At 41.7% G+C, this 26,731-nt stretch overlaps 1 protein-coding gene and 1 long non-coding RNA gene across 5 annotated transcripts; one reads left to right on the top strand and one right to left on the bottom strand.

Annotated features, from left to right (window-relative positions):
* Positions 1-509: 509 nt before the first annotated feature.
* Positions 510-23,425, bottom strand: LOC124376313. Of its 3 annotated transcripts, XR_006923823.1 has the most exons (6): positions 22,964-23,425; positions 16,033-16,233; positions 5,467-5,559; positions 1,636-1,754; positions 1,390-1,557; positions 510-867 (listed from the first exon to the last, which is right to left on the bottom strand). It is a non-coding gene; the product is annotated as an uncharacterized LOC124376313 (long non-coding RNA). The 3 variants fall into 3 exon arrangements; XR_006923822.1 differs by having other exon boundaries at positions 1,390-1,754; XR_006923824.1 differs by lacking the exon at positions 1,636-1,754.
* An 861-nt stretch (positions 23,426-24,286) lies between these two features.
* Positions 24,287-26,029, top strand: LOC124376203 (GTPase IMAP family member 4-like). 2 transcript variants are annotated; one of them, XM_046835181.1, is made up of 3 exons: positions 24,287-24,549; positions 25,047-25,637; positions 25,805-26,029. In XM_046835181.1, exons 1-3 carry the CDS (start codon positions 24,531-24,533, stop codon positions 25,852-25,854), a joined length of 660 nt encoding a protein of 219 aa, XP_046691137.1. In that variant the 5' UTR covers positions 24,287-24,530; the 3' UTR covers positions 25,855-26,029. The 2 variants fall into 2 exon arrangements, with proteins under 2 accessions (XP_046691137.1, XP_046691138.1); XM_046835182.1 differs by lacking the exon at positions 24,287-24,549 and adding an exon at positions 24,854-24,970.
* Positions 26,030-26,731: the final 702 nt, after the last annotated feature.

Raw genomic sequence — 26,731 nt, 5'->3', positions numbered from 1 at the left:
AAAGGAAAGACTCGGGTCAATAATCACACCAAGGTCTTTGACAGCCGTACATGCTGAAACAGAAACACCATCCAGAGATGCTACGTAATCGGAAAGTTTACTTCTAGCTGCATGTGGTCCTAGTAAAAGTACTTCCGTCTTATCTGAGTTGAGCAGAAGAAAGTTATTAAGCATCTACTGTCTAATGTCCTTTACACACTTCTCAACATTGTTAAGCTGATCTCGCTCATCTGGCTTTGCTGAAATATACAGCTGTGTGTCATCAGCATAGCAATGGAAGCGAATACCATGTTTATGAATGATTTCACCAAGAGGCAGCATATATACAAAGCAGATTTAATGTGCGATGGGATGCACTTTAGCCATATATATATATATATATATATATATATATATATATATATATATATATATATATATATATATATATATATTTTTTTTTTTTTTTTTAATTTTTTTTTTTTTCTGCTGCATATATGTTTAAATATAAAAACAGAAGTAAATCCACAAAATACATATATTAACCCTAATCCCAAACCCATAACCCTTTCTAACCATAATCCCTACTGACTAACCCTTTTAAATTCTAACTAGATTGATGATAATACATCATCTCTGAAAGAAGAGAAATACCAAGTCATTTGGAAGGACAGGACACTGATCCTTACGTCTTTCACAATTCATATATCCGTTCTTGTGGCTTTCATTCACTAACCTCATCCCCTTCCAATGTGTCTTACCAGATGGGTTACCAACTGCTCTTATTCCTGTCATTGGGGGACCCCTTGGACCATCCAGCATACTGGGTCTCATTTATATTCTTTCCCTTCAAACACCATCACAGACCACATGTTACTCCTCTTTGCCCTAGACCGTGAAGGAGAACATCATTTCAAATTTTTAAACAAAACATACCAAACCTTTATGCAAATGTCTATGGATGTAAGAAAGTAAGGACCTGCCTGAAAACAAAAATTACCAAGTAAGTTTTTCAAATACTTTTATATGTATTTTATGGATACTGATTATTTATTACTTTTACAATTCAAAAATAATTTCTTGTGGTTTTACAACTCATAACGTCATATAATTATTTTATATATCTTTTGTAATCATTAAGCTATGTGACACCCTCAAATCACCAGTGGAAAGGAAAAACTTGTGGAACTATCCTGTGGAAAAAACCTTGAGGGGAACCAAACTCAAAATGGACCCCATCCTCATCTGGATGGAACCGAATATCCATTCATTACATTCCATCATTGTTGAGGTGTACTATTCAGTAATATACACAGACATCCATTCACTCCCCCTCCTCAGAGGCAGAAAGGTGGGTCTATGCACTCTCATTGTGAAGGAAAGAAACTACCAAATGGTGTGCATCCAAACCTTGCTAGAGGGCGCTGGACCCAGCAGGTAAGGAAGAAGAAAGGGACAAGCCTGTCTCCAGACACATTGCCAGGTCCCAGGTATATGGACGCCGCTTCACCTCAGCGGGGCCCGAGATTGAGAGGAGCGAGAGCACCCTACTTAGAGTTGGCAGTCGGCATAAATTACCTAACATGCGACACAGTGATAAACAGTATATTCGCTTTATTTTTATTTTTTATATTTTTTTGGACATTTACCACTTACCATTAGCATGTGCTTTCATAGATTCCCTGCCAGTTATGCCATTTTGCTGTTTTTCCATTAGACTGATTACACACGTGATTCAGAGTCTAGATCTAGATCAATCTAGATAAGTGCATCTGCTAAATTAAGTAAATGTAAACATCGTGAACAGTCATTAATAGTGAACAGTTATTTATTATACCATTATGAATAGTGGTTATAATAGTAATTAGTCATAAACTAACTATACTTACTAAATAATTAGTAATTAACTAAGTTCAGTTAGTCCTTATTAAGTAACAGAAATAAGATCATGGTAAATGAAGAACTGCTTTCTGTTTAAAAGAAAAGAGAAGTGGAGGAGAGTGGAGGTTTGGGTTGGTACTTTAAATGTTGTTACTATGACTGGTAAAGGGAGAGAGGGAGCTGATATGATGGAGAGGAGAAAGGTAGATATGTTGTGTGTTCAGGAGACCAAGTGGAAAGGGAGTAAGGCCAGGAACTTTGGAGGTTTGTTTAAACTGTTCTATCATGGTGTGGATGGAAAGAGAAATGGTGTAGGGGTGATTTCTGAAGGAAGAGTACAGTAAGAGTGTAGTGGAGGTGAAGAGAGTTTCTGATAGAGTGATGAACGTGAAGCTGGAAGTTGAAGGGGTGATGATAAATGTCATCAGTGCTTATGCTCCACAAGTGGGTTGTGAGATGGAGGAGATGGAAAAATTCTGGAGTGAGTTGGATGAAGTGGTAGAAGGTGTACCTAGGAATGAAAGAGTGGTGATTGGGGCAGATTTCAATGGTCATGTAGGTGAGGGGAACAGAAGTGATGAGAAGGTGATGGGTAGGTATGGCTTTAAGGAGAGGAATGTGGAAGAACAGTTGGTGGTAGAAGGATGGAATTGGCAGTGGTGAAAACTTATTTTGAAGGAAATTGCAGACTGTAAGGTGTTGGCAGGGGACAGTATAGCTAGACAGCATCGGATGGTGGTCTGTAGGATGGTTTTGGAGGTGAAGAAGAAGAGGAGGAGAGCGAGGATGGAACGAAGAAAAAGATGGTGGAAACTGAATAACGAAGACTGTAGTGAGAGATTCAGGGAAGAGGTCAGACAGGGGCTTGGTGGTGGTGAAGAGGTGCTGGATGATTGGGCAACTACAGCAGACATGATAAGGGAGACAGCTGGAAGGGTACTTGGTGTGACATCTGGAAATAGAAAGGAAGACAAAGAGACATGGTGGTGGAATGAGGAAGTGCACGAAAGCATAAAGAGAAAGAGGTTGGCAAAACAGAATTGGGATTGACAGAGTGATGATAAAAGTAGGCAGGAGTACAAGGAGATGCGGCAGCAGGTGAGGAGGGATGTAGCAAAAGACAAGGAAAAGGCATATGAGGAGCTGTAGGAGAAGTTGGACACTAAGGAAGGAGAAAATGATTTGTACTGATTGGCCAGGCAAAGAGACCGAGCTGGGAAGGATGTGCTGCAAGTTAGAGCAATAAAGGATGGAGATGGAAATGTGTTGACTAGTGAGGAGAAGTGTGTTGGGAAGATGGATGGAGTATTTTTAACAACTGATGAACGAGGAAAATGAGAGAGAGAGAGAGAGAGAGAGAGAGAGAGAGAGAGAGAGAGAGGTTGGGTGGTGTGGAGTTGGTGAAGGTGATAGAATTAGTAAGGATGAGGTAAGGGCAGCAATTAAGAGGATGAAGAGTGGAAAGTCAGTTGGACCAGATGACATACCAGTAGAAGCATGGAGATGTTTAGGTGAGATGGCAGTGGAGTTTTCAACAAGATTGTTTAACAGGATTTTGGAAGGTGAGAGGATAATTGAGGAATGGAGGAGGAGTGTGCTGGTACCGATCATAAAGAACAAGGGAGATGTGCAGACCTCCAGTAACTACAGGGGAATTAAGTTGTTCAGTCACACTATGAAGTTATGGGAAAGAGTAGTGGAAGCCAGGCTGAGAGAAGAGGTGACCATCTGTGAGCAGCAGTATAGTTTCATGCCGAGGAAGAGCACCACAGACGCATTATTTGCTTTGAGAATGTTAATGGAGAAGTATAGAGAAGGTCAGAAGGAGTTGCATTGTGTGTAGAACAGGGTTCCGGGAGAGAAGTTGAGGTATTGTATGAGGAAGTCTGGTGTGTCAGAGAAGTATGTGAGGGTGGTGCAGGACATGTACGAGGATAGTGTGACAGCAGTGAAGTATGCAGTAGGAACGACAAACTGTTTCAAGGTGGAGGTTGGACTGCATCAAGGATCGGCTCTGAGCCCTTTCCTGTTTGCAGTGGTGATGGACAGGTTGACGGACGAGGTCAGGAGTCTCAGTGGACTATAATGTTTGCGGATTACACAAATAGCGGTTGTTATTTGTGGTGAGAGTAGGGAGCAGGTTGAGAAGAGCCTGGAGAGGTGGAGGAGTTAAGCTACCTGAGGTCAACAGTGCAAAGTAATAGAGGGTGTGTTAGAAAAGTAAAGAAAAGAGGCAGGCAGGGTGGAGTGGGTGGAGAAGAATGGCAGGAGTCATTTGTGATAGAAGAGTATCTGCAAGAGAGAAAGGGAAAGTTTATAGGACTGTGGTGAGACCTGCTATGTTGTATGGATTAGAGACAGTGGCATTGAATGAAACACAGTAATTGGAGCTGGAGGTAGCAGAGATAAAGATTTTGAGGTTTTTGTTGGGAGTGACGATGATGGACAGGATTAGAAACTAGTTTATTAGAGGGACAGCACATGTAGGACGTTTTGGAGACAAAGAGAGGGAGGCGAGATTGAGATGGTTTGGACATGTTCAGAGGAAGGACATTGGGTATAACGGTAGAAGAATGCTGAGGATGGAGCCACCAGGAACGAGGAAAAGAGGAAAACCAAGGAGTAGGTTTATGGATGTGGTGAGGGAGGACATGCGGGTAGTTGGGTTGAGGGAGGCGGATGTGGAGGACAGGGGGTGGAGACCCCTGATGGGAGAAGCCGAAAGAAGAAGAAGTAGTTATTGAACTTAATATTTTTCCTTAAAATGTATTTAAAAAAATTTAATAATTAATTCTAAAATGAAACAGAAAAGTATGAACAAACACATCTCCTAAGTCTTTCGAATTCAGTTGTGCCACACTCTCAGAAGATTCAGGGTTTTTTTTTTACTCTGATTTTGTTTAGGTAAATATCTATGAAAATTAAGCAGAGGGTAGAAAAAGACAAATAGGCAGATCAGTGTAACAGACTATGCAGAAAGACTTTGGTGGACCACCTTCATGTGTCAGGTATGTTTCAATGTTCTACTAAAATAATTCAGTTATTTCTGACAAGGTAATTAGTGTAAATGTTCTTTTGAACAAGGTTGTGAAAAGATCTTTACATAAAAAAGGTGATTAAATTTAAAAAGAGGCTCATTGAAATAAAAAATGGAAAAATATTTTGTCCAATTCAAATGAATTGTATTTATAATGATGCTTTTAACAACATTGTTATAGATTCAGATTGAGAATTTATAATAAAATATATTTAAAAAATGTGAATAATTCCTGAATTTCTCTGAATCATGACCATTGACACTCTTGTTACAGTAAATAAAAAATCTGTTTGTAAATGTTATAGGCAATCTTAGCTATGCAATACACAAGTATTAGGAGCAGTATATTATTCCTCCCCAGATTATAGCACAAATTTGGAGTGAAAATGTCTATTACATAATAAATAAATTAAAAAAAGCCATGACTGATTGAGACTTTTATTTGCTGAACAGGAATCTGGATATTTATTTTTGATTTTCATTTAGTAGGAAGCTTGTGAATGATATCTGCTATCAGTTCATTCTTGTGACGTAACTCTAAAATAGTGTATACATTTATATTTATTTACCTTAAATACAGCACTTTATCAACACTGTACAGCACAATCAACACTGTGAGTTTCTCATCAGCATCAGTGATGGAGCAGCATCTGTTTAGCCTCCTGTTTTTTACAGGTGAGAGAAAATATACAATAAACATTGTCACAAAACTGCTGTGGAGAAATTCTGATTTATATAAAGACACCTGATGAGCAAACCAAAGTCAATAAGTAAACAAAAAGTTTTCATAAGGGAGTAATCTAATTCTAGATCTAATTCTTGTATTCTGAGCAAAGTGAATATGAATCATTAGAGTTTTGTCAGGGTCAGGACTCAAACTGGGGTTGGCTGCATGAGAGCTGGGAACTCTTTTTAAGAGACATATTTCAAGGTGGAAAGATCTATATAGTTAATGTACAAAAATATTTTAGAAAGAGAAAAAGCTATAAAGATACCACAGAACAAAAATCTTAAGGGCAAAGGGTATAAATCCACAAAATCAGAGCCAAAAGAAATACAGCACAACAGCAGAGCAAAAAGTAAATGCAAAATTAAAAATAGGAACTCAATTTTTCAAGAATTTAGGAAAAATCTCAAAATCTTTCTTTGGGAATATCACAGCAAAAAAACCTCAAAAACTAAAACTTACACACAGCTACTTGAGCTAGGACTAAACACACAGTGAAACCAAAATGTAAAAAACAGACACCATAATGTCAACAATCAAGTAAAGAACTGACACAAAGGGTTAAAAATAGTCTTGGACAATAGTGGAAACAATGTTGACAAATGAAGAACACATTGACACAGTAGTGACATCTGGTGGGTGAACAGAGAAAACAAGGAAAGAAAACTAAAGAGAGTATAAAGCCACTCCAACATCCTGACAAGTACACACCAAAATCATTTAAAAGTGTTAAAAACACACTTATCAGAATGCAAGCGGGGACTCCAGCAGGTCAAATTATGACAGCATTGGAAAAAGTGCAAGTTTTAACTGAATCAGTCTCAAGGTACTCTCTTTGGTCCCGGCTGCCCTAAAAGATCTCCATGGAGCCTGAGTCTTCACCAAGCTAGACCTCTGTAGACCTGTTACAATCTGGTGCGCATACGTAAGGGCAATGAGTGGAAGACGGCATTCATCACCCCCTCGGGGCACTATGAATACCGGGGTCATGCCGTATAGGCTCTCCATTTCTCCAGTAGTGTTCCAGACATTCATGAACAAGGTGTTCAGACAGCTCCTCCATCAGTTTGTCATCGTGTAAATTGACGAAATCCTCATATACTGCAGGTGTTCAGCCAAACATCGTTGTCATGTCACTCAAGATTAAGGGAACACCACCTCTACCTGAAGCTAGAGAAGTGTGAGTTCCACCATCCCGTGTACAGTTTCTAGGGTACATCATCAGGGGAAGGTCAAGGCAGTCCTAGACTAGCCTTGTCAAGTCAAGTCAAGTCAAGACGCTTTTATTGTCATTCCTACTATACACAGTGGTACACAGTACACAGTAAAAATGAGACGTTCCTCCGGAACCCTGGTGCTACACTAAACAACAACAAACAACAGCATAGAGCTACAACACAAGCTACATAAAGTTCATCGAGTGCAACCTAGTGCAAACAGTGCAGACAAAAAACAGTACAGACAGACAGTGCAGACAGACAACACAAGACAAGACACAAAACCCAATATAGCGCCGACCAGTAAACCTACTGTATACTTGATTATACAGTACTGTACGAGAAGACTGTAAAAACTATACCCCGGAAGTGAATATAAACAGGACAATGTAGTGCAAAAATACAGCAGCAGTCGAAGGTGCAAAAACAGCATGTAAACAGTATAATACAATGATAATGATAAATGTGCAAAAAACAGCAGTTAAGAGTATGGTACAGTCGAGAATAATAAATAATAAATAAATGAATGGTGGTGGAATGAAATGAGATGAGTGATGAGTGTGTGTTAAGTGTCAAGTCCAGGAAAAATTGTACAGTTTAGTAACACACATTTGAGTGTGTGTGTGTGTGTGTGTGTGTGTGTGTGTGTGTGTGTGTGTGTGTGAGTTCCCATTCATTTCTGTGTATTGAGAAGCCTGATGGCTTGTGGAAAGAAACTGTTGCACAGTCTTGATGTGGCGGTCCGAATGCTTCGGAACCGTTTACCTGATGGCAGGAGGGTAAAAAGTGTGTGTGACAGGTGTGTGTGGTCGTCCACAATGCTGTGTGCTTTGCGGATGTAGCGTGTGGTGTAAATGTCCATGATAGAGGGAAGAGAGACTCCGATGATCTTCTCAGCTGTCCTCACTATACTCTGTAGGGTCTTGCGGTCCGAGACGGTTCAGATCCCAAACCAGGCAGTGATGCAGCTGCTCAAGATGCTCTCAATGGTCCCTCTGTAGAACATGGTCAGGATGGGGGGAGGAAGGTGGGTTTTCCTCAGCCTTCTCAGGAAGTAGAGACGCTGCTGGGCTTTCTTTGTGATGGAGCTGGTGTTGAGTACTCCACACAAGGCAGTTAACCGTTGCACCTCCTCTCTGTATGCTGACTCGTCGTTCTTGCTGATTAGACCCACCACGGTTGTGTCATCAGCAAACTTGATGATGTGGTTTGAGCTGTGCATTGCTACACAGTCGTGAGTCAGCAGAGTGAACAGCAGTGGGCTGAGCACACAGCCCTGGGGGGCCCCAGTGCTCAGTGTGGTGGTGCTGGAGATGCTGTTCCCGATCCTGACTGACTGAGGTCTTCCAGTCAGGAAGTCCAGGATCCAGTTACAGAGGGAGGTGTTCAGGCCCAGAAGGTTCAACTTCTCGATCGGGTGCTGAGGAATGATTGTGTTGAATGCTGAGCTGAAGTCAATAAACAGCATTCGTACATATGAGTCCTTGTTATCCAGGTGGGTGAGGGCCAGATGGATGGTTGTGGAAATAGCACCGTCCGTGGAACGGTTTGAACGATACGCAAACTGCATGGGGTCCAGGGAGGGTGGAAGCTGTGTCTTAATGTGCCTCATGACGAGCCTCTCAAAGCACTTCATCACGATGGGTGTGAGAGCGACGAGACAATAGTCATTGAGGCAGGAAACAGTAGATTTCTTCGGCACGGGAACAATGGTCGTTGTTTTGAGGCATGTGGGAACAACGTTGCTGTTCAGAGAGATGTTGAAGAGGTTAGTGAAGACATCTGCTAGCTGTTCTGCACATTCCTTGAGCACTCTGCCAGGAATGTTGTCTGGTCCAGCAAACTTCCGTGGGTTAACTCTGCATAGAGTTTTCCTCACTTTAGCTGTGGCTAGACAGAGCACCTGGTCACTGGGAGGAGGGGTGGTCTTCCTCGCCTTCACAATGTTCTGTACCTCAAACCGGGGATTCAGCGCATCTGGGAGGGAGGGGTCACGGTCACAAGCAGGTGATGTGGTCTTGGAATTCGTGATCGACTGGATGCCCTGCCACATGCGCCGGGTGTCTCCGCTGTCCTGGAAGTGGTTGTGGATTTTCTTCACGTGTGCGCACTTCGCCTCTCTGATGGCACGGGACAGTTTGGCCCTTGTTGTTTTTAAGGCCACCTTGTCCCCTGATCTGAAGGCAGAGTCTCTTTGTTTCAGCAGCGCACGCACATTTGGAGCTTGTATTGATGGTCTTGGAGATGGTCACATCAACGGATCTTGGATCTTGCCGGGCTCCACAAACAAACTCCAACGATTCCTGGGATTTTAAAATTTCTACCCGAGGTTCATCCGCAATTTTAGATCGGTCACTGCCCCGCTCACCTTACTCCTGAAGGGCAAGGCCAAAACTGTAGCCTGGAACAAGGAGGCCGAGAAGGCCTTCGTAGCAAAACACCTAAACCCCTGTCAGGCCCGATGGGCATTGTTCTTCACAAGCTTCCATTATACCATTACCTATCGTCCAGGCTCCAAAAATGGAAAAGCGGATGCCCTTTCAAGGATCCATGGCCCTGATGGCCCCACAGACCCAGAACCCAGAACTCCACCGACCTCATCCTCAGTCCCATTGTGTGGAATGAGGATGAGGAAACTAGGACGGCCACCCGTTAGGAACCTACCACACCAGAATGCTGTGAGGGGAGGACATTCGTCCCAAGTACCTGCCGTCAACCCCTGTTGAGGTCAGGCCACCCGAGGAGGAGGCGGACCCTTCTGCTACTCCGATTTCGCTACTGGTGGCCCGAGATGATCAGAGACGTGGCAAGGTACGTCCAAGGCTGTTCTGTCTGCGTCATGTCAAAAACACCTCGCCACTTACTTGTGGGGAAGCTAGTTGCCCTACCAATCCCAAAACGACCTTGGTCCCATATAGGGATCGAGTTCATCTCGGATCTGCCCTACTCGGATGGCCACACCTGCCTCCTGGTAGCCGTGGATCGCTTCTCTAAGGCCTGCAGACTGTTTCCCCTCCGAGGTCTACCCACAGCTCTAGATACAGCTGAAGTATTTTCAAACATGTTTTTTGCAATTATGGCCTCTCAGAAGAAATTCGTTTTAAACTGAGATCCTCAGTTCACGTCCCAAGTGTGGAAAGCATTTTTTAAGCTGCATGGTGTTACTCTGAACTTGTCCTCTGGTTATCATTCACAGACCACGGCCAGACAGAACGGAAGATACAGGAACTTGGATGCTACCTTCGATCCTACCAGGATCAGAATAGCTTGAACCGGTTCTTCCCGTGGGCTGAGTACGCACAGAACTCCCTACACCAAGAAACCACTGGCCTGACTGCGTTCTCGGCTTCCAACTGCCCATGTTTCCCTGGATGGAAAGACCTTCTAACGTCCCCACGGTAGATCGCTGGTTCCGGGAGAGCGAGAGAGTCTGGGAGTCGGCACACACCCAGCTACAAAGGGCCCTTAGAACCACGAATAGTTTTGCAGATCCTCGGAGGTCAGAAACTCCTCCATACCAGCCAGGAGACAAGGTATGGTTGTCTACCTGAGATCTGCTCCCTCCGGCTGCCTTGTAAAAAGCTCAGTCCTTGGTATATCGGGCTGTTCACAATTCTAAGGCGAGTCAACGACGTGTAATATTGGCTCGACCTCCCTCCCAGGTACCGCATCCACCCTACTTTCTATGTGTCGCTCCTAAAACCCTTTTCTTCTCTACCACAGAGAACGCCGGAGTGGCTAACGATCCACCTCCCCCTGACGTGCTGGACCAACCTTCTGTATACTCAATCCACAAGATTCTGTACTCTTAATCTGTAATCCTGGCCAGAGTGACGCTCCTGGGTCCCCAGACAGGATGTCCTGGACCCGGCACACCCAGAGGAGTTCCACCTCAATCATCTTCACCGCCCCGCACCCAGAGGTCACGGGCATCCCTGGCGCTGAGTTAGGGCGTCAGAGAACCACCAGCCACGCCCCCTCCAGTGCTCAACACTCCTGCTCAGCCTCTCCCTCCTACTAATCACCTACACCTGTTTCCCCTTAATCGAGCACCCTTTAAAAGATCTCTCTCTCCTGCACTCACCGTCCGATTTACAGTATACATATCTCAGATCACTTGGACTTCCCACAAATCCCACGTTCCTTGCTGGTTTCCGTATTCCTCGCTACCCTTCTCAAGAACCTCGCTTCAGCTAAATTTATTATTTCCAGCACTCCCTTCTCTAATACTTTTTGTTTGTTTTGTTAAGATAAATAAACTTCTCCTTGCTTTACTCCTGGTATTCCGTGACAGGCTAGGATGGTCCTTTTTATTTGGGACATAACTATTCTTTCAAAACACTTCTTAGCAATAGAGGTAAGTATGACTGGGCAATAATTATTCAGGCAGGCCACAGTATTTTTCTTAAGGAGAGGCACAATGGTAGTGGACTTAAAGCAGGTGGGCACTGAGGCCTGCATGAGGGACAGATTGTAGTTATCAGTGAGCAAGCCAGCCACCTTCAATGAGCACACCCTAACACTATTATCTAGGCCTGCCTCTTTTTATGGGTTTATTCTCATCTAAACCTTGATGACACGATGAGTGGTGCATCGGTCCTGATCTATGAGGATAGAGTCCTGTGCTGTTGACTGACAAGTGAGTGTAGCATTCATTCCGCTTATCTTGAAGTGAGATCTCAGTTGCTATGACTCTGCGCTGTGACTCTGCAGTGGGGTAAAACCCCTTCAGCTTCAAGCTGTACTGTTTCTTTGCCTTACTAATGGATATCTGTAGCTTATTTCTGGTCTTTTTCAATATTCCTCCCTGAGGCAAATGCAATAAAGAGAGCATGTAACATGGCCTGCACCTCACAGTTGATCCAGGGTTTATCATTGGGATATCTTTCGAAGTATTCTGTAGGGATGATATTCTCTGTGCATTTGCTAATGTAGCCAGTCACAGCTGCAGTGTACTCATCCAAGTCCACAGTAGAATCTCCTCTTGTAACTGCCATTTTAAATAACTCCCAGTTGGTACTCTTAAAGCAGTCCTGAAGAACAAGCTCAGACTCTTCATTCCATACCTTAACAGTTTTACTTACTGGGGTGTCTCAAGGAGCTGTCAGTAAGCTGGGTAAAGAAACGCTGAGGTGTGGCCGAGGGACACAATACAGTACAAAAATCATGCAACAACCAATCCGCATGATGAAGTACAACAACATTCATGACCATGACTTGCTATGACCTTATCTACAAAGACCAGGAACCAAGGCCCAATTACCATAGACTTCTGTGTCTTTGTTTTTGCAGAGCCTGAGTTCCAGATGGTGAAATTCATCTAGACGAGCTCGACACATTTCATGTCAACAGAAATGCAGGTCTGTGCAGTGAGACTCACTGTGGTGTCATGTGTGTTTATATCAACACGGAATGGTTAAAGAACTCTGTTTGTTTCCAACTACTGCTCATCCCCTATGGAGTTTGTGACTGTAAGATGCAGGCAATTTTATTTACTCTGGAAATTGCAAGTGCATTGATGAGATGACCATCTCCAAGAATGTCACTACATGTTTCAACGAGGAGCTGTGGATGACCACAAAAATGCATGAGCTGCTAAAATCTAGAGACTCCACCTTCAGAGCAGGGGACAAGATGGCCTTAAGAATAGCAAGGGCCAAACTGTCCCTATCCATCAGAGAGGCAACGTGTGCACACGCCAAAAGAAACCACAATAGAGACACTTGGCCGAGTGGCAGAGCATCTAGCCATCAAAACTGCAAGACAACTTCAGCTGCCTGTGACAGTAATCCCGTCTGATGTCCAGTGACAGGTGAGAGACAGCCAAGCCTACATTAACTTTCTCAGTTCCTCCGGATGATTTCCAAGATGGCGGCATGGCAGTAGCTCGCAGCGGCCTCTCTGGATCCAAAAATGGTACTTTTATCGTATTTAGCCCGACTTTTCACAATACATGAATACCATAGACCACTGTGTTCATGTGTACGATCACCAGATGCTGTTACAGTACAGGAATCATGCAACCACTAATCTGCATCATAAAGTAATCAAGAACATTTGTGACCTCGGCCACAAATGCACCTGTCCTTTCAGTGACCAGGTGCTCTATCTAACCATAGCTGAAGTGAGGAAAACTCTATGCAGTGTTAACCCACAGAAGTCTGCTGGACCAGACAACATTCCTGGCAGAGTGCTCAGGGAATGTGCAGAACAGCTAGCGGATGTCTTTACCAACATCTTCAACATCTCCCTGAGCAGCAACGTTGTTACTACGTGCCTCAAGACGACGACCATCGTCCCTGTGTCGAAGAAGTCTACTGTCTTCTGCCTCAATGACTATCTTGTCGCGCTCACACCTACCGTGATGAAGTGTCATGGTCATGAGGCGCATAAAGACACAGCTTCCACACTCACTGGACCCCATGCAGTTTGCGTATCGTCCAAACCATTCCACGGACGATGCCATCTCTATAACCCTCCATTTGGCCCTCACCCACCTGGACAACAAGGACACATGGGTACGAATGCTGTTCATTGATTTCAGCTCAGCATTCAACACTATCATCCCTCAGCACCTGATTGAGAAGCTGAGCCTACTGAGCCTGATCACCTCCCTCTGCAACTGGATCCTGGACTTCCTGACTGGGAGACCTCAGTCAGTACGGATCGAGAACAGCATCTCCAGCACCACAACACTGAGCACTGGGGCCTCTCAGGGCTGTGTGCTCAACCCACTGCTGTTCACTCTGCTGACTCACGACTGTGTAGCAACGAACAGCTCGAACCACATCGCCAAGTGTGCCAATGACACAACCGTGGTGGGTCTAATCAACAAGAATGACAAGTCAGCATACAGTGAGGAGGTGCACCAGCCTGGTGTGGAGCCAACAACCTGTCTATGATCCTCAGTGGAGATTGTCAAGAGCGCCAAATTCTGTGGTGTTCATCTGGCGGGTAACCTCACCTGGTCACTCAACACCTGCTCCATCACCAAGAAAGCCCAGCAGCGTCTCTACTTCCTGAGGAGGCTGAGGAAAAGTTATCTCCATCCCCCACATCCTGACCATGTTCTACAGACAGACCATTGAAAGCATCCTGAGTAGCTGCATCACTGACTGGTTTGGGAACTGCACCATCTTGGATCGTAAGTGCCTACAAAGGATAATGAGGACAGCTGAGAAGTCTCTCTACCCTCTATCATGGACATTTACACCAGACGCTGCATCCGCATAGCTAACACCATTGTGGACGACCCCACACACCCCTCACACACACTCTTAACCCTCCTGCCATTAGGAAAGCGGTTCCAAAGCATTCGGGCCGTCACATTCAGACTGTGTAACAGCTTTTTCCTGCAAGCCATCAGGATCCTCAACACAGAACTAAACTGAAACTTTAACACACACACACACACACACACACACACACACACACACACACACACACTCAACTGTGTGTTACTGAAACTGCACAACCTGAACTCAACACACACTCATTACCCATCTCAATCCATTCCACCACCATTTATTTATTAGTTATACTTAGTCATGCTATACCATTAACATGCTGTTTGTTGCACCTCTCGACTGCTGCTTCTGCCGTTTTTGCACTGCATTGTGTTTGTTTACATATACCCTTGGTTATAGTCTTTATAGTTCTCTTTGCACAATACTGTATATTCAGAGTATACAGTAGGTTTGTTGTAGTGTTGTGTTTTGTGTTGTAGCTCTATGTTGTTTAGTGTAACACCAGGGTTCTGGAGGAACGTTGTCTAATTTTTACTGTGTACTGCTGTGTATAGTAGAAATGACAAAAGTTTCGTGACTTGAATTGACTTGATAACTCCCAAAGAAAATTTCCCCACCTTTAACTCTGCTACCTCCAGCTCTGACTCCTGTCTTTTAGTCAATGCCACTGTCTCTAAACCATATAACATAGCGGGTCTCACCAAAGTCTTTTTCTCACCAAACTTTCTCTTTCACCATTGCAGATACCCTTCTATCAAAATATTTTGTTTTCAAAATAAAAAGTCTTTTTAAACTCTCTTCCACAGGAGTTGGGTCTGTCCCTCATGAATATTATCTTATCCAACAAGAGGAAACATGGAGTGATGCTCAAGTTTACTGCAAGGCCAATTACATTGACCTGGCTATCATTGAGAGTGACGATAACATAATCCAGATTCAAAATGAAGCACAGAGACAACAATTCAATTCCATCGCTTGGATTGGACTGTAACTTGACATCAAGAGCTGGCGCTGGTCTTATGGAAATGAGCCCCTGGGAAATATGGATGATTGGGCACATGATGAACCTAACAGTAGTGAAGGCAGACAGGCATGTGGAGCGATATGTATAAGGGGTTGGACAGATAGGGACTGTACAAAGAAATTTCCTTCTTTGTGCTTTGATGGTAAAATCCATATATTTAAAATGTTTTATAATTAAATCAGAGCTGTATCTGTGCTAATAAATGAAATTTTAGAATACATTAAGGGACCGTTTCTCCTTCGTTTTAATGTTTGATTTGTTATTCTTTTTGCCTGAGATACCTTTTTTAATTTGAAACTGAAACCTATTAAGCTTTAACATTTAAAAGGCAATACTTCAAATGTGAAAACTGTGAATGTAATAATTCAGATTTTCTTATCTCTCAGGCAGCAACACAACAGGTTAAAACTATGTTTATGTTTCTGATCTGAAAACCTGGTATGACGCTCAAAGTTACTGCAGAATGTATTACACAGACCTGGCCAGCACAAGAAATGAATTAGAATACACAACTGTATTCAACATAACATATAAAAGTAAAGCAAGCATAATTTGGATTGGTATGTTCAGAGACACCTGGAAGTGGATAGACCAAACCAATTCCTCTACCATTAGTTGGATGTCTGGAAAACCGGATAACTATCGGGGGAATGAAAACTGTGGCTATTTAAATGACAAAAAATAATTATATAATTTAATTATGTGTATTAATCCCTAATGAGCAAGCCTGGGGCAACTGTGGCAAATGAAAACTCCTTTAGATGGTATCAGGAAGAAACCTTAAGAGGAACTCATCCTCATTTGGGTGAACTACCATGAGCACCAGAGTAGGTGATTTATGAGTAATGTCCTTTCTACAGTCTTATACAGTCATTTTTGACATTGTGGAACCAGGAGCAACTAATAAAATAGCTCAACACCTGAGATCATCAAAGATCCAACACCAGCTTCTCCATGCCAGAGCCTTTAAACACTCAAAGAGGTCCAATGACCAAATTCTACATGAAGTGGAATCCAAATGGTGCTGATACGTCTCTAGATGGTTCAGGATGTTTGCGGGCATCAACTCTTTGACGGTTTATAATCTTCATGATGTGGGACACAACGGGAGCTGGTGCAACCTTAGGATGGGGAGAGAAAGAGGAGCAGTGGAGAGGAATTAGCGTAGCTGCTGTAAATGATATTAACAGCAAAAGTTGATAATGTTCATGTAATCAGATGTTCTGGAGCACAAGGTTATGATTTTAGATGTATGTTATGTGTAGGACTCGCTAAAAATATACGTCTTTAATCTGCACTTAAACTGGGAGAGTGTGTCTGAGCACCGAACACTGTCAGGAGTCCAAAGTTTAATTTTTATACCCCATACTATCACACCTCCTCCTTTACATATTTAGGACCATAATTTGACCCTCTCTGCATCAAAAAAAAAAGTCATGGTGTTTAAAACCTAATTAGATACTGCTTGTTCTAAAGGAATGGTTTCTTTTCTGCAATTTGACCTTAACTTTACTTTGTAAACTCTCCTCTGAACAGTGTATGGTGAAATATATCTGTCACTCGAAACATTTACTGTATACTAATGGTCTAAAGCAAATTAATAGGGCAGGAAATGTCACAAATGAACAAACCTGTGTCATGGAATGGTTTTAACCTCTGAATCTGAGGAGCGAATGCCACGAGTTTGCTAATGTAGCTAATTTGGTGTGTTGAATTTTTTTACCCTTTTTTCAATGTTGTTATGTTGCAGTCTGATACTACAATCATTTAAATATATAGTTTTCACAAAGCAATTTAGAATTAGTACCAAACAGAATTAGAAATGTATGTAATTTTTTTTTAAAGAACTAACTGAAATATCACATCCTTAAGTATCCAGATGCTTAGCTCAGTATTTTGTTGAAACCCCTTTGGCAGCAACTACAGACTTTTGGGTATGATGCAACAAGATTTAAACACCTGGAGTGGGAGATTTACTGTCATCTTCTTGAGCTGGGACAGGTTGGATGGGGAGTGTCGGTGGAAGCCACTTTTAGGTCTCACCAGAGATGTTCAATAGGGTTCAGGTGAGGACTGAGCCACTGTAGGACTTTCACAGAGTCATCCCTAATCCACTCCTGTCTTGTCTTGGCTGTGTTTAGGGTCATTGTCATATAGAAAGGTGAAGGAATAGGATTTTATTAAGGAGATCTCCGTACTTTGCACCATTCAGCTTTCCTTTAACCCTAACCCAGTTTCCCAGTCCCTGCTGCAGAATTTAGAATTGTTAGAATTGAGGCCAAACTGTTAAATCTTTGTTTCATCAGACAAGAACATCTTGTTCCACACAGTCTGAGGGTCCTTCAGGTGCCTGTTTGCTGTAAGCTTCCATGGGCATGCTGCTACCACCATGCTTTATGCTTCACTGTTGGGATTGTTTTGGACAGGTGATGAGTGGCACCTGGTTTCCAAACAGTTCAATCTTGGTTTCATGGGAAATAAAAATTATTTTCTATACAGTCTGAGGGTCCTTCAGGTGCCTGTTGGCAAACTCTAAATGGGCTTTCATGGGTTTTGAGGAGAGGCTTCCATCTCTTCCCGCCCAGATCAGTGGAGTGCTGCAGTGATGGTTGTCTTTTTCCACACAGCATCTTCGCAATGTGACCATCAGGTTCTTGGTCAACTCTCTTACTAACCTCTCCCCTGATTGCTCTGTTTGGCCAGGAGACCAGCTCTTGGACAAGTCCTGGTTGTGCTAGGCTTCTTCACTTCTTCCATTTGGGAATGATGGTGTCTACTGTGCTCTTAAAATTCTTTAGTGCAGCAGCACCAATTGTTTGTAGCCATTCCCAGATCTGTGCCTTCAACAATCCTGTCAGAGCTCTGTAGGCAGTTCCTTTGACCTCATGGCTTGTCTTTTTTGCTCTGATCTGCATTGTCAGCTGTGAGGAGTTCTATAGAGAGTCTCCAATCAATAAACCTTTCAACATCTTAGCAACAAATCAAGAGTAATTGGTGGAACCTGAGATAATTTTCATGTCTTGTTGCAAAGTGTGAGATGCATTTGATATTTCATTTATTTAAATGTTTTCAGAAATATACAGACATTTCTAGAATTCTGTTTTCACTTTGTTATAATGAAGTACTAAGTGTAGATTAATTAGAAAAAAATCTAATTGAATGATTGTACACCTACTGCACACACAGTACATAAACACAATGTACATATCTTTGTGTTTCTATTCAGCAAACACATTAATAAAGCAAGTCATTACAGTGAAGGTCCAGTCTAGTCAGGATGTGAATGATCCTGCATTAAAGGAAGACATCTTAAATAAGGTAGGTCTCAAATGGGTCTCATTTCCTTCCCATTTTCATTTACTTTCCCTTTCTGCATTCTTTTCCCGAGTATTCATCAAAAACTAATGCGTACAAACTGCAATGTTAATATTATATTGTACATCTGTTGTGTATATTTATTTAACATTTATGTACAGTTGTCAAAAAGATTTGAGCCTTTACACCGCATTATTCTAGTGAGATTAGTTCTATTCTCTTTTTCCAGATCTAGCAGAAGCTGGAAGGTCTCAGCATGGCAGAGAGCATCACAGTGAAATGGAGAGAGCAAGCAAATGGAGTGGTGTTTCACAAGGAGACATGAGCCTTTTGCCATTGCTCAATTTGCATAATTCTGAGTTTTAATATTCATGATAATTACAAAGTAATATTTACACTTTTTTTTCTAATGAAATATTTACATTTTATATTTACATGTACAAAAAATGTCTAACATTTTATTCTACTCAACTAGTACCCTAAAGCCCTTAACTATGCTTTACAAGAATGGAACCCAAGTGTTCCCAATTGAGAACATAGGCAATGACTCATGCAGAGTTTTGAAGTTTGAGCATTGGGCATTTGCTGTGCATTGAATTAAGAGTTATTTTAATTTCATTGCTTGGTTTCAGATCTGAGACACCATTCTCCTAATCAGTCCCCTCTAAGTAGTTCCATCATTCCCAACATGACTCTCATCCATGGTGTATTCCAACATGTAGCATCCTGTATTAATATTTTCAACATAAAATGTTTACCGGTCATGAACAGTAATGTAATTAAATGTAAGTAAATGTAATTAATTCCTTTACGTAAGTAGATTTTCCATTAATCTGTATTTTGAAGTATTTCCATTTTGGGAGACGTCACTGCATTTCAAAGTCAAATATATATATATATATATATATATATATATATATATATATATATATATATATATATATATATATATAGGCTTTTGGGGTAAATAGTAATTAGTGGAATATACTGGGTGCACATTTCTTTGTATGAAGAAATTTCATACCATCAATCTTTTCATTTTTTTTCTGTAATGCTTAGATTAGTATTATTATTATAAATAACTGCATCATTTCATCCACTGCCAGTTAAATAGTACTGGTTGATATAAATGTATACAGGATAATTAGCTATTTAATGCTTAATATACTTTTTTGTTGTTGTTGTGGTTATATATAGCATTTTTCTTCTGCATTCAGCAGCAATAGATGATATCCTGCAGTTTGATTAGAAATAAACAGATAAACTTACAGATTTTAGAAATTGTTTTTCTTGGTGGCCATCTTGCCATTTTTCCCACGTCACCCGGGATTTAAGGACACCTAAAACATTTACTCAGGGACAGATTATGTCACTGGCTTCCTAAATCCCTAAGTGTACTCTTGGCTTAATGCCTGTTCCTGATCCTGTTCCGGTTCCTGAACCTGTTCCTGATCCTCACTTCTGCTCTGCTCTGGACTTTTTCAGATTGTTCTCTTTCTCTGCTTCTACTGGTCTCCGGTTTTGAATTTGTTTATTGTTTATTCTGTTCTCTGACTCGTTGCTTGGTTTTAAGGTTTCATAAGTTTCTGGACAGTGGAGAATTTCTGCTCTGCTCCTTGCCCTCATTAAAGACGGTATTTTTGCTTGAGTATTGCATTTGGTCCTTCCATCCAGTCACTCACCTTCACTGACATCTGAAATAGATGTAAAATGTAAGTTGCATTGCTGATGTTAATTGTAATGTTTCTTTTTCAAATTACATGTAAATAAAATTGCTTAAGTATACAGGTGCTGACTTTTTATATAGTATAAATGAAATGGATGGTAATTCAATTATTAAAACACTTCCTGAGTTACAAGTTACATCTCTCTAAAATAAAAAAGTAGTTACCTATTGTTTGGTTTGAGAGTTTGCAGTGCAATAAAGGACATACATATGAACAATTTAATACCTTGACTACAAAACATGACTGTGATGTGGAGAAGGCCGAAGTGTGAGGTGGAAGCCGAAGTATGCACACACAAAGTCTTTAATAAACAAAAAGCAGGAAATACACACACTGGTAGCAAAGCAGTATATTCCTGTGAAGGAATATGGCAGTTCGTGTAAGGTAATTCACAGGACCGCGCTGGGGAAAGTGCGGCGCTGGCAGCAGCAGAGAGACACAGTGCAGACAGCGTAAGGTGTGAAAAAACAATAACGGACAATGTGTGTGTGAACATGAGCTGCTTATATGAGTGTGTGATTAATGGAGATCAGGTGCACCGTGTTAATAATCAGGCGAGCAGCTTCATGCGGGCAGGGCTGGTGCGGGTGAAGACGCAGGGTGCACCCTGACACCGACAAAATAGTAATGTATGTATGTATTTCTTTCTTTCGGCTTCGCCCGTTAGGGGTCGCCACAGCGGATCCTCCGCACGTTTTTGATTTGGCACATTTTTTTTTTTTACGCTGGATGCCCTTCCTAACGCAACCCTCCCCAATTTATCCGGGCTTGGGACCGGCACTGAAAGTAACTGGGGATGGTTCCCTGACCGGGAATCGAACCCGGGTTGTAGCGGTGAGAGCGCTGCATCTTAGACCACTAGACCACCAGGGGACCCGACAAAATAGTAATGAATAAATTAAAATAAATCCTCAAAATTCTTTTTGTGTAAAATGTAAGTTTATTTACATGTTGCTTGTCTCCTGTGGTTAGTTACACACTACTATATACTGTACACACTAATATATACTGTATATGAAGTAAAAAGTACATACACATATATATATATATATATATACAGTCGAACCCACTTATCTCGACCTCGGTTAACTCGCCAACCCTATTAAGTCGACGTTTTTAAGTGGAACTGCCAAATTCTCGCTTTGTCTAAGCATATTTTAATGGTTTATGTCAATTCCTTTATGTCGCCGAACCCTAATATCTCAAGCACAAGGGGGCAAATTTGCCATTTAACATCAGTTATGTCGATCGGCACTGTGCAGCCGCAGAAGAACTCGCGGAAGTGGAGGAAAAATCAAACTTTACAGATGCTACAGGTGTAGGACACTTTTCAGAGCTGTGTCAGAGTGAAATGACTGGAGAATTTAATGTTGACACTGGTTAGCTTTTTGTAAAAATGAACTGCACCGCACGTTTTGCGGTTTGGGAAGAAAAGCGCAGCCGTTGAGAGAGTGCCGGTGGGAAGGCACGTACCGGGATACGCATGAGTGATAACAACGACCGCCGTGAACCAACATATACCAACAATAACGGACAGTGAGAGTGTGGAAGTTTAAATAGGAGCTGGTGATGATGATAAACGAGCCCCAGGTGTGCGCGATTGAAGCCGGAAGCTTTAGAGAAAGCGGCCGAGAAAACACCTGACACGCTGAAGGGGGCTGAAGGGGCGTGGCAGGTGGATTCCTGACAGTTAACAAACATGTACTGTATGTATTTTTATAGCATGCCTTCATCAAACAAATCGCAGCAACGCTGTTGTGTAAAAACCCCTTCAAAAACACGTGCATGCACATTCTCATTTATTAACGCACATCATGTACATAAAGAAATTTCAAGCACGTTAATATCTCGATGCTTTTTGGTGTCCCCTAGGCCCTAGACATAACCGGGTTCCACTGTGTATATATCTATTATTTGACATTAGAATTTTGAAATTTGATTCTATGTAAAGACAAAGTTTGAATTGAGACCTTTTTGAAGACCACATGATAAATGTAAGGGGCCATGAGATGAAATGTCAAATCAAGTCAAGTTTATTTCTATAGCTCTTTTCACAACAGACATTGTTTTAAAGCAGCTTTACAGAATTTTAACAGTGAAGGTGAATGATGTGTTTATCCCTGATGAGCAGCCGTGGTGTCTGTGGTGAAGGAAAAACTCCCTTAGATGTTATGAGGAAGAAACCTTGAGAGGAACCAGACTCAAAAGTGGAACCCATCCTCATTTGGGTGACATCAAGAGTGTGATTATAGTCTTTAAACACTACAGAACACTGGAGAGTGAGAACTAACATGAGTACTGGAGTAAAAGATTATAAGTAATGATCTTTCTACAGTCTTTTACAGTCTTTATGGTTATAAAACTAGGAGCTACTGAGCAACTCATAAAATAGCTCAACATTTGCGATCATCACAGATCCAACCCCAGCTTCATGTAGTCAAATGCAATCATGAACATGCAATGATCAGTCATTATTTTAATTAATTAGCTGATTGTACCTTTCTCTGTTCTTCAGTCTGTGCAGGTGTTTTGAGCAATATTTTTTTATAATGTGTTTAATCTTAAAATGGGTTTGGAATGGATTTTGTTTTAATAGTTTTCCTTTTGCAAACAATTCATTTGCTAACTGATCAATTATTGTTACTGTGTAACAAACCGGACAAACTACAACTTGTCAGGGATCCGCCTGCCACGCCTCCTTCAGAGGCTGCCTTTGCCGCTGCGCGCTCCCAAGCACGCAGCGCAAATCGCACACAGCTGAAGCACGTTATCCTCTCCTTTCCTGCCACCATATAAACCACTCACTCACCCACATTCCGGGTCCGTTATTGTACGTTCATGCGTGGTCGTGCAGGTTCAGGCTGTGTATTCGCTTATGTGCTTCTCCCGCTGCGTGCCTTCTTCGCCCGGACTCCTCGCTCACTCCACGGCCGCGTTTGGCTTCCCCAGCGCACCTCGGACTACCGACGCTTCCCCGTCGCTTCCCTCCGTGCCGCGCCTCCTCCATAACGCACCGTGGGTAATACAAGTGAACTGCTGTTTGCCGGATTGTCCCGAACTGCACGGGTGTTTTGTGTTGGCTCTGCCTTTGTTCTAATAAAGTTTCTGTTTGCCGTTACTCCGGCTTCCGCCTCTGTGCCACGCCTAACACAACTAATGGTCTTCTAGTGCACGTCGTTTGTTCTTTATCATGTGACTCCCATTGGTGTGTGTAGACGTGTTGGGGATCTGCTTATTGTAAAACTAACATTTTATTTTATTTCGGATCAGAACAAATAATGAAACTGACTCTTTTAAAAAAAAAAAAAATTCTTAATTTTGATGAATGAGATTTAAAGATCCAAATAACTAAAATGACGATCTTTCCATCACTATTTTCCTGATATTAAGTCTTTTTTTAGCCTTTTACTCCCCGCGCGAGATCGATTTATTCATTCTGGTTGGTGTTTATATTTCACTGCAAGCCACTGTGGAATCAGCACACACTCCCCGAACAGATCTAGTGTGTGGAGCGCACACACAACCTATTAAATGGAAAAATTCTACATCACTGTTACACTCCAATAAATCATGCCTATAATGCCATCCCATGAGCTACACCGAGTACTCTGACCATGCCATGGTCCATCTGATTCCTGCATACAGTCAGAAACTGAAGTTCTCCAAAACTGTCATGAACACGTCAAAGAAATATACCAGGGAATCAGTGGAGGATCTTCAGGAATGCTTGTTTATGGTTGTCATGCTTTATGATGTTTCCAATGTCTGTCACTTACATGACTTTTTGTTTTAAATACTTACTATGGAACTTAACCACTAGCTTACTTGTACATTATAATGGCTTGGAATATAGCGGTGCTAACACTATTTATTAAACAAACCAAAAGTTCACTTTGAATATATTCACTAATTACAGAAATCAGTTTCAATCCAATTTCTAATGTTAAAATAGTTTTATTCCAAAAAACTCAATGTTGGATTTGGGCTTAAACCAGGGTTGACACTGTGAGCGGGTGAAGCTGGAAAATCTATCGTTTCATTTTTAAAGTACAAAAAAAGAAAAGTTCTGTCACCAAAACAAATTCCTTGTGTGTGTGAAGACACTTAGCAGAAAGCTCATTCAGATTTTGATCTGTTTATATGTACTCGCCCTGTGCATATGCGTTTCAAAGGCATCACAATTAACTTATATAGTGTGGTTATGACGAAATTTTGAGTTACAGTACGCTCCTTTCAGTTTCACTTATGCAGGTCTTCCTGTTTATACAAGCAAAAAATATTTTGTCGGCATCATAGACGTGCCTGATGAATGATTTTAATCACCTTCTATCATCAAACTTATAGTTTGATATACTAAGAAAGAGCGTTGAGGAAACATGGCAGCTGCAGCAACAGGTAGGTGGATTTTTAAATGGTATCTTGTGGCAGTGGTTTTTATCAGTAGCAGGATCAATCAAGAAAATTGAGGAGTAGATTAAATGTAGTTAAGATAGAAACAAAATCGAACAGAACCATGAGGTGTGTGTGTGTGTGTGTGTGTGTGTGTGTGGTGATCTAAGGTGACATTGAATTGACTGACTTATCACAAGCATTTCTACGCCTGCAGTAAAAAGTGGGTACATTAAAAAAAAACTAAAAGGAACCGGAACCTTTCACGCGTCTCACACACACACACACACACACACAGCATGCAGGAGAGCCCCTTTCTTCCCACATAATTATACACATGACCAAGTCCTGACAAGAAACTTACTTAACAGTTTAATTTAGTACAGGCGCAATCAAGCTGAAACAGTAGAGGTTGAGTAGTGTAGAGGTTTGGTTTATATATATATATATATATATATATATATATAAAGGTTCTGTTATTTACAATATTTATTTTCCAACAGAAACAGATCCTCTAAAGATGATATTGCTGGGCGGACGGTGGGCAGGAAAAAGTTCTTCTGGAAACACCATCCTGAATAAAGAGGTGTTTGGAAGTGATCAGCAAACAGAAGTCTGTGTAATGGAAACAAACAAAATTGCCGGCATGCAAGTCACTGTTGTCGATACACCAAGTTGGAACTGGGTTCCTGCAGAAGCCTCTTCAGATGAATTTAAGCAGGAACTGAAGCACGGTGTTGAGATGCTTGGCGAAGGGCCACGTGCCTTTCTGCTGGTTTATCCATTAGGAGCTACATTTTTGAAGAGACACAAAATTGCTGTGGAAGAGCACATGGAGCTTTTGGGTGCTGATGTTTGGGACCACACTATGCTTTTGTTTTCTCGGGGAGATTGGTTAGGAGAGGTCTCTATTGAGCAGCATGTCGAGGGAGCTAAAGCAGAATTCAAGTGGTTGTTAGATCAGTGTAAGCATAGGTATCATGTTCTTAATAATAAGGTGAAGACTAATGAGATGCAGGTGATTGAACTCCTGGAGAAAATCCAAAGGATGATTAAAGGAAAAAGAAAGCAGAGCAAAAATGAGCCACCTATCAGTTAGTATTTTGCTTATTTTATGTACCATATTAATATAGAAATTGAAATCCAAACCATTATAGTTATAACTGATCTGTTGGTTTGGGATATATTATTTAACTAAGCAAAAATAGAAACAAAATTTTAAATAAAAACAGTGAATTATATTTTTATCTTTTTGTTTTAGTGTCTGGAGAAGCTGCTACCTCTGAAAATGGAGAACCCTCAGGAATTTAGAAGAAACTCAAAAGGCTCTGATGTGGTGGACAGTGTCTTTTTTGTGTTTGTTTCCATAAATTTTTTTTCATTGTATTTAGACTTTTGGGTAATATAATATGTTTTTTTTGGTGAAGAGCATCATCCAAAGAATCTACTGAAATGTACTTCAATAAACATTAATTTAAAATTGTTATTAAACTAGTGATTATGCATGGTCATTGTAGCTCTTATTTAGCCTCATGACTTGCTTTGCATCTGTCAGGGATCCCCCTGCCACGCCCCCCTCGGCAGCAGTCACGCTGCCTCGTTATGCCGCGCCGGCTTCGATTGCCGACAGCTGTGACTCGTTTAGGAGATGAGTATATGAACTCACGTTATCGAGTCACAGGCTGTCGGGTCTTGAATGTCATGCTGGTGATCCTGTGGATCCTCGACCGCCAGCCGTCCCAGCTGGTGCCATCTCCTGACTCGTCTCCTTTGTGGATTACTCTTAGCCAGTGGAGTTTACTTTTGTTTCTGGAGTTTGCTTTCTATATTGGATTACTCGTCCAGAGCGGATATTCTTTCCGTGTGTGACTATCCGCATTTGTGTTTCGGCTCAAGTCTGAATAAACAATGATTGAGTTATTTCCGCTTCCGCATCATATTCGCCACCTTGACAGCATCTTAATTTAATATCAATGGATTAGTGTGTTAAGAAATGCAACAGTATCACAAAATAATACACTATAATGACTTCTTCTTCTTCTTCTTTCAGCTGCTCCCATTAGGGGTTGCCACAGAGGCTCGTCTGTCTCCATCCCCGATGTCCTCTACATCTACCTCTTTCGAACCAACTACCTGCATGTCTTCCCTCACCACATCCATAAACCTCCTCTTTGGTCTTCCTCTTTTT

The sequence above is a fragment of the Silurus meridionalis genome, chromosome 22 (assembly GCF_014805685.1).
Source record: "Silurus meridionalis isolate SWU-2019-XX chromosome 22, ASM1480568v1, whole genome shotgun sequence".
Lineage (NCBI taxonomy): Eukaryota > Metazoa > Chordata > Actinopteri > Siluriformes > Siluridae > Silurus > Silurus meridionalis.
This window is presented reverse-complemented; position numbering and strand designations above follow the sequence as displayed.

What these genes read in the sequence shown, in the direction of transcription:
- LOC124376203 (XM_046835181.1), top strand. An exon ending in CAAAAATGAGCCACCTATCA is followed by an intron (nt 25,638 to 25,804) that starts GTTAGTATTTTG and finishes TTTTTGTTTTAG; the next exon opens with TGTCTGGAGAAGCTGCTACC.